This window comes from Myripristis murdjan, chromosome 24 (assembly GCF_902150065.1).
Source record: "Myripristis murdjan chromosome 24, fMyrMur1.1, whole genome shotgun sequence".
NCBI classification, from domain to species: Eukaryota; Metazoa; Chordata; class Actinopteri; order Holocentriformes; family Holocentridae; genus Myripristis; species Myripristis murdjan.
In genome coordinates this window covers 7,462,709-7,478,239 of record NC_044003.1, presented here as the reverse complement: position 1 = coordinate 7,478,239, position 15,531 = coordinate 7,462,709, and the positions used below count along the sequence as shown (strand labels likewise).

At 42.4% G+C, this 15,531-nt stretch overlaps 1 protein-coding gene across 1 annotated transcript in view; it reads left to right on the top strand.

Moving 5' to 3' along the window:
• The window catches only part of myo6a (myosin VIa), a 153,867-nt gene that overhangs the window by 63,833 nt on the left and 74,503 nt on the right, over positions 1-15,531 (top strand). Inside the window, exons 12-14 of the mRNA XM_030047151.1 lie at positions 3,076-3,220; positions 13,649-13,806; positions 14,742-14,833. Of these exons, the coding sequence (XP_029903011.1) occupies positions 3,076-3,220; positions 13,649-13,806; positions 14,742-14,833 (395 nt within the window). The remainder of the gene's footprint in view (positions 1-3,075; positions 3,221-13,648; positions 13,807-14,741; positions 14,834-15,531) is intronic.

The window sequence follows — 15,531 nt, the reverse complement described above, 5'->3', positions numbered from 1 at the left end:
TTTTTTTTGGTTGGTTTTTGCATTTCAAGGGCCAGCATATTGTAGCATGGATGTCTTAGATGCCCCACCCCACCCCCCTCTTCATTTTTTATGGTTTTTCAAACTAATCCGCCCCGCCCCTGGAGGCTCCCTTTCCATGAAAATCAAGCGCTCCTTTGAACCTCCCCAGTGAAGCTCTCAGTTCCTCCCCATCGTTTTCTTGCTCTGCAGGGAGGAAGGGGAAGCGCAGCGTGGTGCCTATTAAAGAGGCTGGTTCTCACAGCGGGCGGCTATCGCAGCGCGTGTTAAACAGCAGCCGAGGCAAGCGTCTTCAGTCAGAGGATGCAGAGATGCAGTTTGAGAGACAGCCGTGGTGCACTGGCAGCAGAGTTGAATGCATTTTTATTTGTTGGGAATTATGGAGCGCTTTCGCAAATAAGAGTTTCCTCACTTATCCCTTTGAGATGTGCCAGTCACCACAGGGGTCAGAGAGGTCAGAAGAAGCCAGGATTAGCAGCTTTAAGGAAAGTAGGGGTTTAATGTCTTGCACAAAGCACTTCTTTGTGGATGGACATATTGCCATTTGCACATTTTTCTAACCACCTGATGATCCTGCAACAGGTTTGAATTTTGAGCGTCTGGTTGCCGTGCCACTCCCCTCTTAGGATGAAAAGTGACTTTGATCATTTCCAGATCTCGGAAAGACTAAAAGACAAAAACTGAGATCTGTAAAACTCTCTAAAACCCTGTACACTGGTGCAGCAGAATTAATTTTGTACCTTGCCAACATCACAAGTGTAAAAATTCAGGTCTTCAGTAAGTATGCAGTTCTGAAATAAAAATGTCTGATCTCTAATCTCTCACCTTGGTTTCATCTGGGTTGGTAAAACAGTTGATAGAATAAACTTTTTGACCAACTTCCTCTTGTTTGGCAGCACAGCCATCACTTTAGCATACATACTGTGCTAAACTGCAGGCAAACATTATGAAGAATTACATAAACACCACATTAACATTAGACTGAGAGGTCAAGGTTATACTGATGTAACTGTACCACAATGGCAGGTTTATTTATTAAAATATCGGAGAACGTTTGGAGAATGAAGAGCGTGCCAAAGGAGCTAATGTCATTTCAGAACAAACGAAAATCCATCAGGAGAGCGAGGCGTTAATGACGCTCAGTTCACCGTGAATGAGAGGCTTTATTTCAGTATTTACTTCAAGGATTTCCTGACTTCACTGCTTTCCATAGGTTCCTCATTCACTGTCCAGACATTGATTTAATAATGGCCGAGCCTCCAGCAGCTATCGATCTTCCACATTGATCTGAGAAGTGTCTCTAATGTTGTGAAGAATTGTCACAAATTACAACCAGCAACCGGCGTTACGAGTACAAAAGTCTGATGCTCAATCAGCAATCAAGATCTGATAGGAAGATGATGAGCATTTCTGCATACATGGATAAATACTTACTGTAAGTGAAATATCATCCAGAACTGCCCCTGCCACCCTTTAATATTCAGAACCAGTTGGACATTTGGTGTAAGACTTGAGTCTATTATTAGTGAAGCACTGATGAGGTTTGTTCCCTCTTTACCACAAAAAAGAATAAAGTGATTGCACATTGGGTTACCCTATAAGCCAAATAAATGAGAGAAACACAAATCTTTGGTGTAATTTGCTTATTCTTTGTATAAATCTTTCTATAAACCGTTAGAAACCTCAAGAAGATCTGACTGAATTCAGTGAGGAAAAACACAGTGATTCATCGCAGCTCTGAAGTTTTGTCTTTTGGTCTTTTTTCCGCTGTGACCTACACAGTTCCTAGAGGTCCTTGCTCTTTTCAGCTGGGACCTCTCTTGAATTTGACAATGCCGATATCTTAGAGCGCCCGCAGATAATGAACACTCGGCTCTGCACTCGCCGCTAAGTAGGACGTAGGTCAGCTCATCATTATGTCATCGCGGAAGCGTGCGTTGTGGCAGAAATGTGCGGGGATGTAAAAGGTTCATTCATTCATTTTCTGTCCCTGCTTAATCCTTGTCAGGGTCACGGAGGAGCAGATTGGATTAACTGTTACATTAGCTTCTAGATTAGATAAAATACTGGCAATTTAGAGCCGACAGTCCACCTGGCGTACAAGTCTTTGGAGTAAGGGAGGAAACTCCTGGCGAATATTCAAGCTCCATGCAGAAAGACGCTGGGTCGGGGAGTCTTTGTGCAAAAATGCCTGTACGATCACAGGTGTTGGGAAAGGTCAGAAGCAAAATAGGTCAAAGTGGAAACAATAAATGAAATTCAGGTGTGAGACAGTGGTGGGGAATCTACATATTCTGATCATAGGAATTTGACAAATCCAAGTGAGAAAAGGAAACAGCGAGCAACAAAGTTACATTTACCAAGCTCAGATCTTCTGCCTCTCTCGTCTTTTAGCCACATCGGCATGATACCGGATGTTCTTCAGCCGTGGGCCTCAGTGCACATGGTAGACGACCACGGCTTTATACCCGTTTTCTGCTGGTTCCAAATTTCAAACCTGTGTTTCCATGGCAGAAATGCTGGTGCTTGGCTGATTTATTTCAGGGCCAATTTTGGTCTGGAACCGAGGCACTGGAAATGTAATGGACCGGAAGGGAGCATAATGGTGTTGTTTACACTATATGAATTCATTAAAAACAAAAAAAGAAGCGACAAAGCGAGCTCATAACAAGAAAAAAAAAAATTTGTGAACAATCACTCCAAGATTTTGCCCTTTACTGGCAATATGGTGCAACAGGAAAACCCAGGACGAGTTTGAAAGTTCACAAGGAAATTGAAGGTGTAAGAGGAAATTGGTGCTGAGCTGGACAGAGGTGGTATTCAAACCAAAAACCACATAACAAATGAAAAAATGAAAAAAAAACCAAACAAACAAACAAATAAAGCAGAAATAGAGGGACAAAAGAAATAGTGCGGTAAAAGCAGTGCTGGGCAGAGCAGTGCCCCCGGTCCTCATCATGACGTCATCGGCCGCTCAGCTCTAACGCAGGGGGAAACGCAGGCCGGTGACGGTTGCCATGCTGATGTTTCTTCATGCACCTTGTGTTTGTCCTGCAGGCGGCTGCACCATAAAGAACCAGTCGAGCCAAACCCTGGAGCACTGTGCCGAGCTGCTGGGCCTGGAGGAGGAGGACCTGAGAGTCAGCCTCACCACCAGGGTCATGCTCACAACAGCAGGGGGCACCAAAGGAACGGTTATCAAGTATGAGACCCGCCTTCTCACACGCACACACACACACACACACAACACACACACGCACACACAGACAGACACACGCTGCAACACATAGCACGTTCACTGAGCGATGCAGATATTGACGCAGACATACTGAGAGATTCACACACAAACTAATACATCCTGAAGGACATGTGCACAAAACACTCACACACTTACGAAACACACTGAGAGACATGCAAACTGGCAGTAGACACACACACACACACACACACACACACATACACAGACACATACACAAGCACATTCAGTACAAACCAACTTATTAGCACTTGGCACTTGCTTAGATTGATCCTCTGGGCTGCATGTGTGCAAGCATCAGCAAACACACACACACACACACACAGACACACACACACACAGACACACACCCACACACACACACAGACACACACACACACTGTACCACACCAGTTCGAGCAGATGGTTGATGTGTTTCTGGTCTTGTTATCTGAACACTTACTCAGTTCAGCTGACATCAGAACATACAGTAAAGTGAAACGAGACGCTGAGGAGAGGCGAGAGAGCCAGTCAGGACAGTTTTCAGGGTTACACGCGGTCAGAGACATCACTCGATGGCAGCCTGACAGCTGGCTGATCTGCCTCCTCCTCCTCCTCCTCTTGTTTTTTTTTTGTTTTTGTTTTTTTGTTAGTTTTTTCCATTGCTGTCCTGAAAGACAGGCACCCATGAGCAGCGAATCAAATTTAAACGCAGTCATTAATAAAGTGATGCAGTGAGCCATCTGGATTTTCCAGTGATGCACTGTGTCTGGAGATCTAAGCTGTTTTTTTTGTTTTGTTTTGTTTTGTTTTGTTTTTTTGTTCTTTTTATTTTGAAAGTCAAGTGAGATGGCCACTCACTTAACTTTTCTGGAAATGCGCTGTAGAAATGGGGTTTGGTTTACCCGCTTTAACATGTTGCTTTCAATCAGAAGTGGGTGTACGTATGTCTAGCTAGCCAAGTGCAGGATCCCCAAGGGTCATGCATTTTTTAAAGGTTTGTTCCAGCCTGGGAAAGTCAGGGCATTTCATCCATTCTGGAGACAAATTGTGGAATATCAGGTAATCTGATGATCCTTTATTGCCCACAGATGTGGAAATTTGCCTTTGGATTCTCAAGTTGGTTAAAAACACATCACAGTAAATCACAATATATTTACAATCTATTAAAAACACAACTTACAGAATACAGACAACAGCAACAGATGCGACTCCAGTGTGAATGGACTTCACCAGTTTAGCAGAGTTGTTGCATTTGGTATGAAAGACTTTTTGTAAATGTTCTTGGTTGCTGCAACGCCTCTATAGCGCCCTCCCGAGGGCAGTTTCATGAATACTTAAAAAAGAAAAGGGGGTTGAGTAGGATCGGACAGTATTTCTGGCTTTTTGTTTCACTTGTATTTTATATAAACATCCCGACTTTCTCTGCTCTTTCACATAATTTTACTGGCCATGTTTATAATCCTGGATATTATATCATGTACACATTTTAAAAGTTAAAACACATTCTCTAAAATGTTCTTGCTTATATCATATGAATCCAGTTTCCTGATTAGATACAAGCACTGTATTGCTTTTTAAAAATGTATTCTGTGGTAGCTGTAAAACTAGCCATCAAAAAATGTTCCTAAATATTTAAACTTCTCTATTGCTCCAATGGGCTGATCATTGATTAGAACAGGTGTAAAACAAGGGCAGGCATTGTCATGACTCATGCAATAATAATTATTTTTCCAACCTTAATTAGAAAAACAAAACATAACAGTAATTATTCACCAAATCTAACATCTATTTTCCACTGTGCACAGGTTATGTTCCCTTCCTCCTCAGAATAACTCAGAATACGAAGCATTAGTAAGACGTTTGAATTTGAAGGGTGTTAAAAATTTTGGTTAACCAAAAAAAAAAAAAAAAAAACCCATCATGTTACCTTTGTATGAGTCATGGAAAGTCAACATTTTAGTCACAGAAAGTCATGGAAAAGTCTAATTTTACATTTAATGAGGTGGGGACCCCACAAGTAGTTTATGAATATGAGGATGTTAAGCTGTGAAATAGAAATATCTCCAATTTTACATCCATTTGGTTAGATTATCTATTTTGGTCGATTTGTGAAACCTCTAAAATGAAAATGTGAAGTCTGCAAAGGAAGGTAAAGTATTTTTCCTCATAATCTCACTTTGCTCCAGTTGTCTGACCTTCACTGCTTAACTTTGTTGTGCTTTCAGTCCCCATCCTCCTATATCCCTTCACAAAACCCTGTGATCTTGGCAATGTTACCGCTTCCATATTCATACAAAGTCCGGACAACACATCAAAAGAAACCACCAGTTGTTAAAATTACAAGAAGTTTTTTTTGGCACATTTGGCATTTTATACACCTCAGTGCCCCTGAAAACCAGGGAAACCCTGTTTACAAGCACAATGACTGAAGGTGACCTTTGCAATTTGCAGCAAAATTGAATGGAATTACAAATTATGCTTGTAGAAAACATCCTTTTCGGGCGTTAGTAATAACCCCTTTGTGGAAAGGCCAGTTGAATATTTTTATGCCTCTGTATGTCCCATTCTTGTGAATGCAATATCTCATGAGCGCCTTGAGGAAATTTCTTCATATGTGGCACAAGCGTCCACTTGGAGTGAAGGATGAACAGATTCGATTTTGGTTGTCAAAGGTTAGGGTCAATTCCAACCTCACAAACCACGTTTTTGGCCACAACTCAAGAATTCATACACTTATTACGACAAAATTTCACACACACGTCTAAAAGGGTTAAATGATGAAGTGATGGCATTGTAGATCCAAAAGGCCAAAGGTCAGCTTCACTGTGACAGTATAATATTCAGAGTCTCTTCAGGGACAACAGTCTTCTCTGTCCCTTGCTGAAGAGGGCTTAAGTTTTCAGAGTCCAATCCAGTTTTTTATTGATTTGAGTCCACCCTCTTCACTTCCTCTCCCTGGATCACAGCCTGGACAGGGGGCCACCTGTTCCTCTGGTAGCCCACCACAAGCTCATTGGTTTAGCTGATATTGATCTTCCGGTGAACATCATTGCACCATCTGACGAGGCTCCATATCAGTCCTCTGTACAAAATCATCTCTAAATGAAGACAGCATGTTTCTCACTGGAATCATACGTGTCAGTATAGTAACTTCCATTTCGCCAAAAAATACACTTAATTCCTCTTATTAATTCCCTCATAGTCTTCACCACACATATTATATGAGCCTGGGCAGACAGTCGATGTAAACTGCAGCTTGATTGGCTGGTGGAGGCATATGACGGCGAGGTGGTATTTGTAGTTCATTTACAGCAGCAACCTGGGTGGGCATGTGCAGAGGTTGTTAAAAGAGACTGTGTGTGCTGCAGACTTGGTGCTGTTCAAGAATACACTCAAGGTCTTTTACTGACGATGCCGGATTCCCAAAGTAATATACCTTATAAGTTTCCAGAAGATAGTCTCGCTTTAGTCTTGCCTGTTAAGATCATTGGGAATTAAACGGCTTTGTTTCTTTATCACTACGCAACGGCTTCACCTACCAGGTGTGTAAACGAGCATGTCTTAGGGGAGCTGTTGCCGTCATGGTTGGCGGTGCAGATCCACTTGATTCAGTAGAAGAGCAGCGCTGGTGAAGCACTCATTCTCATGTCAGAGAGTGAGTTGACAGGCCAAACATGAAGCGAATGTTGCACTAGTATGGAGTAGAAAATACCACTACATGGGTAAGAACGTGAACTATCACTTGAAGTTTGGCCTGATGATGGGGCTGCATTAAAGGCGATGGAGTCACCAACATTAACAGGGTTCTTCCTCTCAGGATCATGAATATGAATGTGAAATATGAAAAGGTTTGAACAAAAGGTAATCTAATTATTGCATCCACAGCCATGATCCGCAGCAGCAGCTGACACGGTGGAGCGAATTGTTGTCTCAGGGATATAATTTCAAAGTATTATAATAAGTAATGTCAAGCTGATGTATGTTATATTAAGACAGGGTCTTAGAAGGATGAAATAAGCATGAATCAATGCTTTTATTTATATAGTCGCTTTTATTGCTTTATGCTTTTATTTATATTTAATACATATTGTCAGTTGTAATGTCCTATGAAAGCATGAAAATGTAATATAAGGTGACATCCGTAGCCATCCATAGCTGCTACATGCATGTTTTGACATATGATGTGCTACAGGAAGAAAACATACAAGAATAGGTCTTGAAACTGTTTTGAGGTGATATCGGGCTGATATTTATGTCTCGATTTCACAAAAACGGTGCCAGGTGGCAGCTATGGCCGACTACAGATGTCGTCTCGGCTTTCATTTTGGCGCTGTCATTTACATGGGATTTAAATGTCGGCGCAGGCCGTCGTTTCAGCATCTACTCAGTGTCAGTGTGTTTGCTGGGTAACGGCAGACAGGGAGGCGGCCAGATCGACAGACAGAGAGGCAGACAGCTTGACAGCGACAGGCCCCGCTGTTCTTAACCCCCGCCTTCCCCAGCCAAGTCCCTGTCTGCGTTTAGCCTTACCTCAGTCACTCTAATGCCTGTGATTGTTTTGCTGGCAGCTTGGCCCCAGCACACACCATCTGAATGCCAAGCCACTCGCCTCAATTTCAAACCTCCCACGCTAATGTTTATTTCTCCACTTTCATCTGTGCAGAGAGAGAGGGAGAGGGAAAGCGAAGCAGATACAAAAACGAAAAAAAAGAAAAAAGAAAAGCTGCTTTATGCCTCTCTCTTTCCAAGTGTCTGTTGATGCGTTCCTGCCTGTCAGTTATACTCTTGCTTGGATGGACATGTGTCTGAGAGATCCTGCTAACACTTTATCCCCCTGCTTCCTTTATTTCCTCTGTGTACAGTTTTCACTGCAGATTAAATGAGCCAGATATAGCTGCGTAACATCATTAAATCATTATCACATTAATTTTGAGACTAAAGTGTAATTACAGTAAACAAACAAGACTGTCACCGAGAAGATTGCCAGCATCCAAAAGCCCCTACACAGTATTTTACATCATTTTTACATTGTGTGGGGCGGATTTGATGGGAAAATTGCCTGAATTCTTTAAGGCCATTTTTTAATTTTATGTAAAAATGCCTTCATAACTACACCATCAGCGTCTGGGGCTCCATTATAGTCTGCAAACGCTGTGCTGGGTGTACACTGTGCAATTTTCGGCTGTCGCAGGCAAAAGATGACCAGCATGGAAGAAACATGATGATGTCTTTGGTCGTGGCTCCAAAACGATGAGAGAGGATTAAAGATGGTTTCACAGTCTTGCAACTGAAGATCACTTGGGACAAAATTTTGACAGCGTCTAAATTTAAGATAGCCATCTCACAGTGTGACTGCTGCTACGACCTACATCCACTAACCAAGCAGTAAAAATGCAGCGTAAAATTGCGCATTGATCATCACGACACTGGTGCTAAACCCAGTGATCGAGGTAAGACGAGCAAAGCAAAACGTTTGGCACTCCAGCAAAGAAGAGAGCAACCAAGTCCACATTCTCCTCCTCCTCCTCTTCTTTGGATTTGTGTCCAAACACATTGATATCACTATTGCAAGGCTCAGTTCTTGTTTAGCTTCATTGTAAACAACTACATCGGCGCAGATGGATGACGTACGCCGATGACGCTTTCCTGTATATTGACTTGTGTCATAGTCTTTAAGATTCAGTGCGTATGATCACCGTACAGTCTACATACATCAAACTTGATGTCATACCCAAGTTGACTACATACATGTTGTAGGGTAGCATGCACTAAACTTGTAAGATTGCTGAAATCTCACAGTCTGTAGGCGCCACTTTGAGCATCTCTCCAAAAATGCAACTGCATGTATGTAGGGCAGTGCACTTCTGCAAGAGATTAAAGGATATGGGCCCTATTTTTTTCCATCTTTTAGGGTCCAAATGACTGATGGGCACAAAATATTTTGACATTGGTCCAGTATTGAACAAGAACGCTTCAGCTGGCAACCACACAACGGGCTGCAATGTAATCAAATGGGGCAAATCCATCCATGAAAGGCTCTTGTTTTTGGCACTGACAGGCTCAGATTGTTATCAGTGTCTGACATCATTATGGAAAGGGTCCCTACAGAGCTCTTGGAACAGCATTTTAAACGTGTTTTGGTGTTGGGTTTCTTCTCCTCTTTGGCTGGCATTTGTAATCCTGATGGTTTGCAAGGCGCACTGTACAGACAAGAGCACAGCTAGCCACAACTTCAGTGTGTCCCTGTCCAACTAAGGTAGTCCCTGACTGAGAGGGAGCGCATTTATGAAAATAGCAATCTGGGACATCTTACTTTATTCTTTTTTGTGTTATTATTAATTTTTGTTTGTTTTTGGTCTTTTTGCATTGCATTTCCCCATCAAACAGCGTGGGCGGTCCTGTGATGTCTCCTTCCCGTTTGATTTCATGTTGATGGGGTTGGAGTTTCTGTAGGTGATGCTGTTTTCTTTGCGTGCACAACCAGCAAAGGATATTTCCCAGTGAGGAACTACCAGACACCAACTGTTTGCAACTGGAACTGAAAATCCTTCATTGAACTGGTTATAGGTTGATTGACTGTTGTGTTTTATCAATCGGCCGTCGAGCCAAAACAATTTATTTATATGAAAACGGATTATTAGTTTGATTTTGCAATTAGCCTCGACAATGGCGAGTGAGAGTGTCAGGCGGCTTACAATGAGGTGGCGGTTTGGACTCCAGCCAGACGTCTGCATCACCTAAGCTGGCTATTTTTATGGGTTATGTAAGGAGGAGGAGCTGTGTGTGCAGGCAGCTTGATTTGTGGAGCTGAAAGAAAGAGAGAGAGAGAGAGAGAGGGAGAGAGACATGAAGAAAGAAAGCATTATTGCATGTTGTTTCTCTTTGCTTTCCCGTATTAATCCATTACTTTTCCGTCTTACACGCCTTGGCAACACAGATCTAATCACATGTCATGGCAGTAAAGTCAGCTGACGCCAAATTTGCGGGTGGGAGAGAGAGGGAAAAAGAGCGAGACGAGGAGAGAGAGCTGTGCAGGTTTAGTGGGGGAGAGAAAGCGTCTGTGGCTGAGAGAGAGAGAGAGAGAGAGAAACGCAGATTGAGAATCGGATTAATCGAAAGAGAGGGAGAGAAATAGATGGGGAGGGGTGGGCGAGAAGGGAAGAGACATTTGAATCCAGGCAGGCAGGATTGCACAATACATTAGTCGGGATAGGGATCATCTAATGTGCAATAAAAGAGACGGAGCAGGGGGGTGAGCAGGAAGCGGGAGATGTCAATCACGTCGTTGACCTCAGCGGATGAGGTTAGCAGTTAACAGCTTGTGGAAGTCGAAGGGGATCAGTCAGACAACCAGACAGCCAGACTTGCCATTAAATAAACCTCCAGAATTTTCCGTGGGCTCAGCGAACTCATCTGAACTTGTCTTTGTCTTACTCACGAGAACAAGGACAGCAGTTTCCCATGTTTGGTTTGTTACTCAGGTGTTAATGATGCTATAATCAGACCGGAATTGGCAGGGTGAAATGTGATTGCACGCTGATGCTGGGTTCAGTCAGACAGACAAGCCGAGCTGACTTCCTTTTGGTGCACATGTTAATGGATCGGACGCTGCAGAGCCCAGTGATAGTTTAGGTGTCTAGTCTCCATACCCCACAAGCATATGTTTAAAAAAAAAAAAAAAAAAAAAAAAAAAACACTTTAAAATACACCATAGATGACCAAAAATGCATCCAGTGCTTGGTAAATCTTATGATTTTCCTTGGAGATTTCTTATGTTCCTTCCCCTCGCCTGCTGTTCCCCTGGAGTTTGATCTCGACAGGTTATCACCTATATTTTGAATAAATTTCAAAATTGTTCAGAGGTATTGTGAAAGTGGGTAAGTGTTCATAAAGGATAGGCACAATAAGCTTTAGGTTACCTTTTCAATCCAACCACTGCATTTTGTTATTTGGACCTGCTGATGAACAGTTGGTGATTAATTTCAGCGTTTAAACTCATGATGAGCTCTGTAATACCGTGCAAACAACCAAAATATTCAAACTAAACTAAACCATAATTGATTTGTATTGATTTGACAGCCGCTCCCTCTGAACAGTAGAACAGAGTGAGTATACTGTAACACAAGACACAGGTGTCTCGCAAACACATACAGAGCAGACCTTTCCCTCTTGCAGCTGATGGCTGAAAATAGAGCAAAATTGGATTTTCTTTTTTCGTTTTTTTTTTTTTTCTTTCTTTCTTTTGAGAATGGAGCCAAAGTGCATCAACAGTTCAGCAAGCCTGCTCCAGAAAGTGGGACTTCTACAAAAAGCTACATGAGTAATTACATTCAAGGAAAAAAAAAAAAAGTTTATGGAGCAAAGTTGAGAGCCCGACAGGTTCGTTGGGAATACATATTAGGCTACTTGTACGATTAGTGTTCTGACATTATGCTGCCCTGGCATTTAGACCTCTTGGTTTTTAAATGAGAGGGCATCACCGCGGTATTAAAACCTCTGGCTCCTGTGCTCTCGCTTAGAGGAAGCCGGGCTGTATGAATTAAACATGGCCGGTCGTGGAGAGAGGCCAGGGGTGAAGGCGAGGAGCTGTGGGGATGTTCGCAACGGTGAGAGGCGAAAAAGTCAGCGTGAAAGGCCCAATCCGTAGCTGCAGTGTGGTATCCCCCGTTGAACCGCTGTCACCCCACTGCAGGCCAGGTCAAATTCGTACATGAAGCAAGTTTAAGAAAACAGATCTGTCCTGAAAAATGCTTTACGGAGCATCAGAGGACACAAATACAAATAAGCAATCACCAAAACAAGGGAGAAGTCACCTCTTTGCAAGCGTGCCTGGCTTTGTGCACGTAGTGATTTACTTGGATTGAGGGTATGCTCAATATTTGGTGGGTACACATGAATTTTCCACCTGTACAGAAGGTGTGAAAGCCTCATTTGCATCCACCCTCCGCATTCTGAGAGCACACAAAAGTAAATTACAGATTTCAGCTGTAAAGGGGTCTGCCCTTTGTGCGAGGGGTCGTGCTATCACAGCATTATGTGCCGAGGAAAGTAACAGCCGAGCTAGCTGCGGGGATAAGGCATAAGTATTTCCCATGGTGTTGCATGTGGCTTAAAAGGTATGTGCAGAGGAGATAATTTGTCGCCGCGAGAGAGACGGCACAGAGGTGGATTTTGGATGAAGTTATTCTGAGCTTTGGGAGCTGCTGAGTGCCACTCATGAAGAGTTATTCCCATTCTGTCCTTGAGTGCACTGCAGTAGTTGTGCAGCCGGGTCCAGAGGTAAAGCTCGTGCAGAAACTTCAGCTCCACGGTAGATTAATGTGGTACGTTTTATCTCACCCCTGCGATCGGGTCACTCTTTTGTCTGCTGCTATTGAACCGCGTACTTGCACGCAGTCAGAGGCAATTACAATACCTCCACAGAGCTTTGCTGCTGGTTATGGTTTCTGTCGCTGTTTTATGGCTGCTATCGCGCTCCCCATCTCTCTTTTTTCAAGTTGTCAATAACGCAATTATCTGCTTGGAAAGTCAGGCAAGCCCCTTTCATTTAAACCAAACACACGGCTGTGATTGGTTGAATGAGCAGGCTTGCTTTATCTTTTGGCAGGATTTTATATTTGGGGAGTTTAGCTGACACTCATATGCAAAGTGACAGAGTTGAGAGTAACAGTAGAATAAACAAATTTTAAGATTACAAATACCCCGCAGTGAGGAGCACAAGGGGCGGAGCCACATGGTCCTTACAGTACATTAGTAATATATTGATAATCTCTTTTAGCCACCAAAACAATATCATATGCAGTTCCTGCGTCTCCTCACTCATCTCCGGGTGTGCAACCAGACCTTTCTCTATTCTTGCCACATGATCAGCCAGATGATTTTCTTTTTTTGGATTTTTTTTTATAGTTATATTCAAGAAAAATACCTTGCAATAATCATTGTTATTGTGTTACTGTCCAGCTCTATGTATGAGAGAGAAGTGCTAAGGTTTGGGGAATTTTAATTTTGATTAATTAATTAATTTATTTACTTTATTATTCCCAAGTCTAAGTGTCTAATTTTAGTACCTGTAAAGTACTGTCTAACTCTGAGTTTAATGTAGTGTAAGTTTGCTGTGATTAGTTTCGTTATTTAAGATTTTAAAACTGAGCTGTGTGTGGCTTTCCAGATGACACAAAGATCACTGGAAGTTTAGTTGATTTTAAAACCGCATGCATCCCAAAAATCATGCTGGATTGTGCAAAAAAGACCCCGGGGCCTTAAAGATATAGGCATGGACAACATACACCAAAACAAGCACTGTCCATATGCTCTCCTTTTGGATTTGTCTGGTCAGCTTTTTATAATTTTGACTCTTGTTATCTGTGTGTGTGTGTGTGTGTGTTTTCCCAGAGTGCCGCTGAAAGTGGAACAGGCGAACAACGCTCGGGACGCCCTGGCCAAGGCCGTCTACAGCCGCCTGTTCGACCACGTGGTGACCAGGGTCAACCAGTGCTTCCCCTTCGACTCCTCCGCCAACTTCATCGGCGTCCTGGACATCGCCGGCTTCGGTGAGCGCCTCTCTTCATCTCAACCCACAGACTAAAGAGTCAAAAGTTTCAGATCATACGGTTTTCTAAACAGCACTGAGTCAGTGTATCATTCACTCATCCCAAGTTTTCTTGGATGTCACCAAAAACTAGTTGTTTCTGTTGGAATCGACAAACAGCAGCAAAAAGGATTTCAAAATGTCAGACTGTTGTCAAACTGTTGGTGCAGTGTAATCCAAGTGTTGATTTTGAATTTGTATTTTCAGTATGTGCCAAACCAATGTAGACTAAAAAAAAAAAAAAGGAGAGAAAAAAAATTCCTCTTATGTCTGCCTTGGCTGCTGGAAAATTACCTTTATCACTAACAACCAAAATTATTTGTTTCCAGAATTAGGATCAAATCAGTTTCTCAACCACATGAAAAAATATTATTCAGAAATGCCAGTACTGTAAATTTTTTCTTAATGCAATGTTTTGTGGAATTGTATAATTGAATTTTAACATCACAAGGGCTTGGTGTGATCCCTGATTATAACTTTATGCTTCTGCTTCAATTGGGACATTTTGGGGGGATTTCTGTGTCATAAATTTGGAAGAATTCCCAGTTAAATGCTGTTTTATGTATGCCTTTAAAGTGATCAAGAAGAAAACCTGAGAATTAAAAGCATAAAGGCTTGATGGAGTCACCTTAAAGAGGAATTAAACCTGAAACCCAACTCTCTGTGAAGCCTGACCTCTAATGGTGGAAAGTGGGATGACAGGTGCTTGGTGGCTGATGGTGTCACCACCTACTTTCCACCATTAGAGGTCAAGCTTCACAGAGATTTGGGTTTAGAGGTTTAGATACTCTTTAATCACGTGTAGTTTGAATTTGTCTTGGAGATGGTGTAGTGACGTTCATACCTCTTTGTCCCGTGTCTTGTGTTTGTGACCCTTTTGCGTTGTCGTCTGTGCAGAGTACTTTGAGCACAACAGCTTCGAGCAGTTCTGCATCAACTACTGTAACGAGAAACTGCAGCAGTTCTTCAACGAGCGCATCCTGAAAGAGGTGAGGGGCTTTCGTTTGGTGGATTTCATTCTAAAAAAAATCAATATTTTCCATTTTGGAAAGAAAAAAAACCCAACTAACTTGCCATGTGAAATCAATCAGGCAGTACTTCAGAAGCACAGAATGCACAGATATGATCAGAAACTACTTTGTGAGCAAACATCTCGGGATGACTCAGAACTTTAATATCCATAAAGTGCATTACTTAAATGCCAGGAGTCACTTTGTAAGAGTAGGTGTCACATTTACAGATGGTGGGTATGTAATTTTCGAATGAACCTCTACATTTACAGGCATCTCCAGTGCCCAAACACCTGTTAGTACATCCAACATGAAAGCTCTACCCTGTAGATGCTCTTTCAGAGTGGGGAGGGATGCTGTAAATCTCAGGAATGTGAAATATTTAATTGCAAAATACTACTTAACCCTTTTTCGAGAAAATGATGCTTGATGTTTTCTCCTCAGCGTCAAAAACCCAGGTGATTATGTTGTATAAATATTATTTTGTACGAAAGAGGGTAAAGGTCTTCGAATAACAAACAACTCCAGCGTTATTGTGTGGAAGGTTTGACATTCATGTCAGTAATCATTTTGTACGAGTACTTACTCCCACAACCCCCAAATGGGTTGTAATTTTCCAGCGAACCTCTTCACTTACGGACGCGGCCGCTGCCCAGACGACTTTCAGCAGCAGCCGA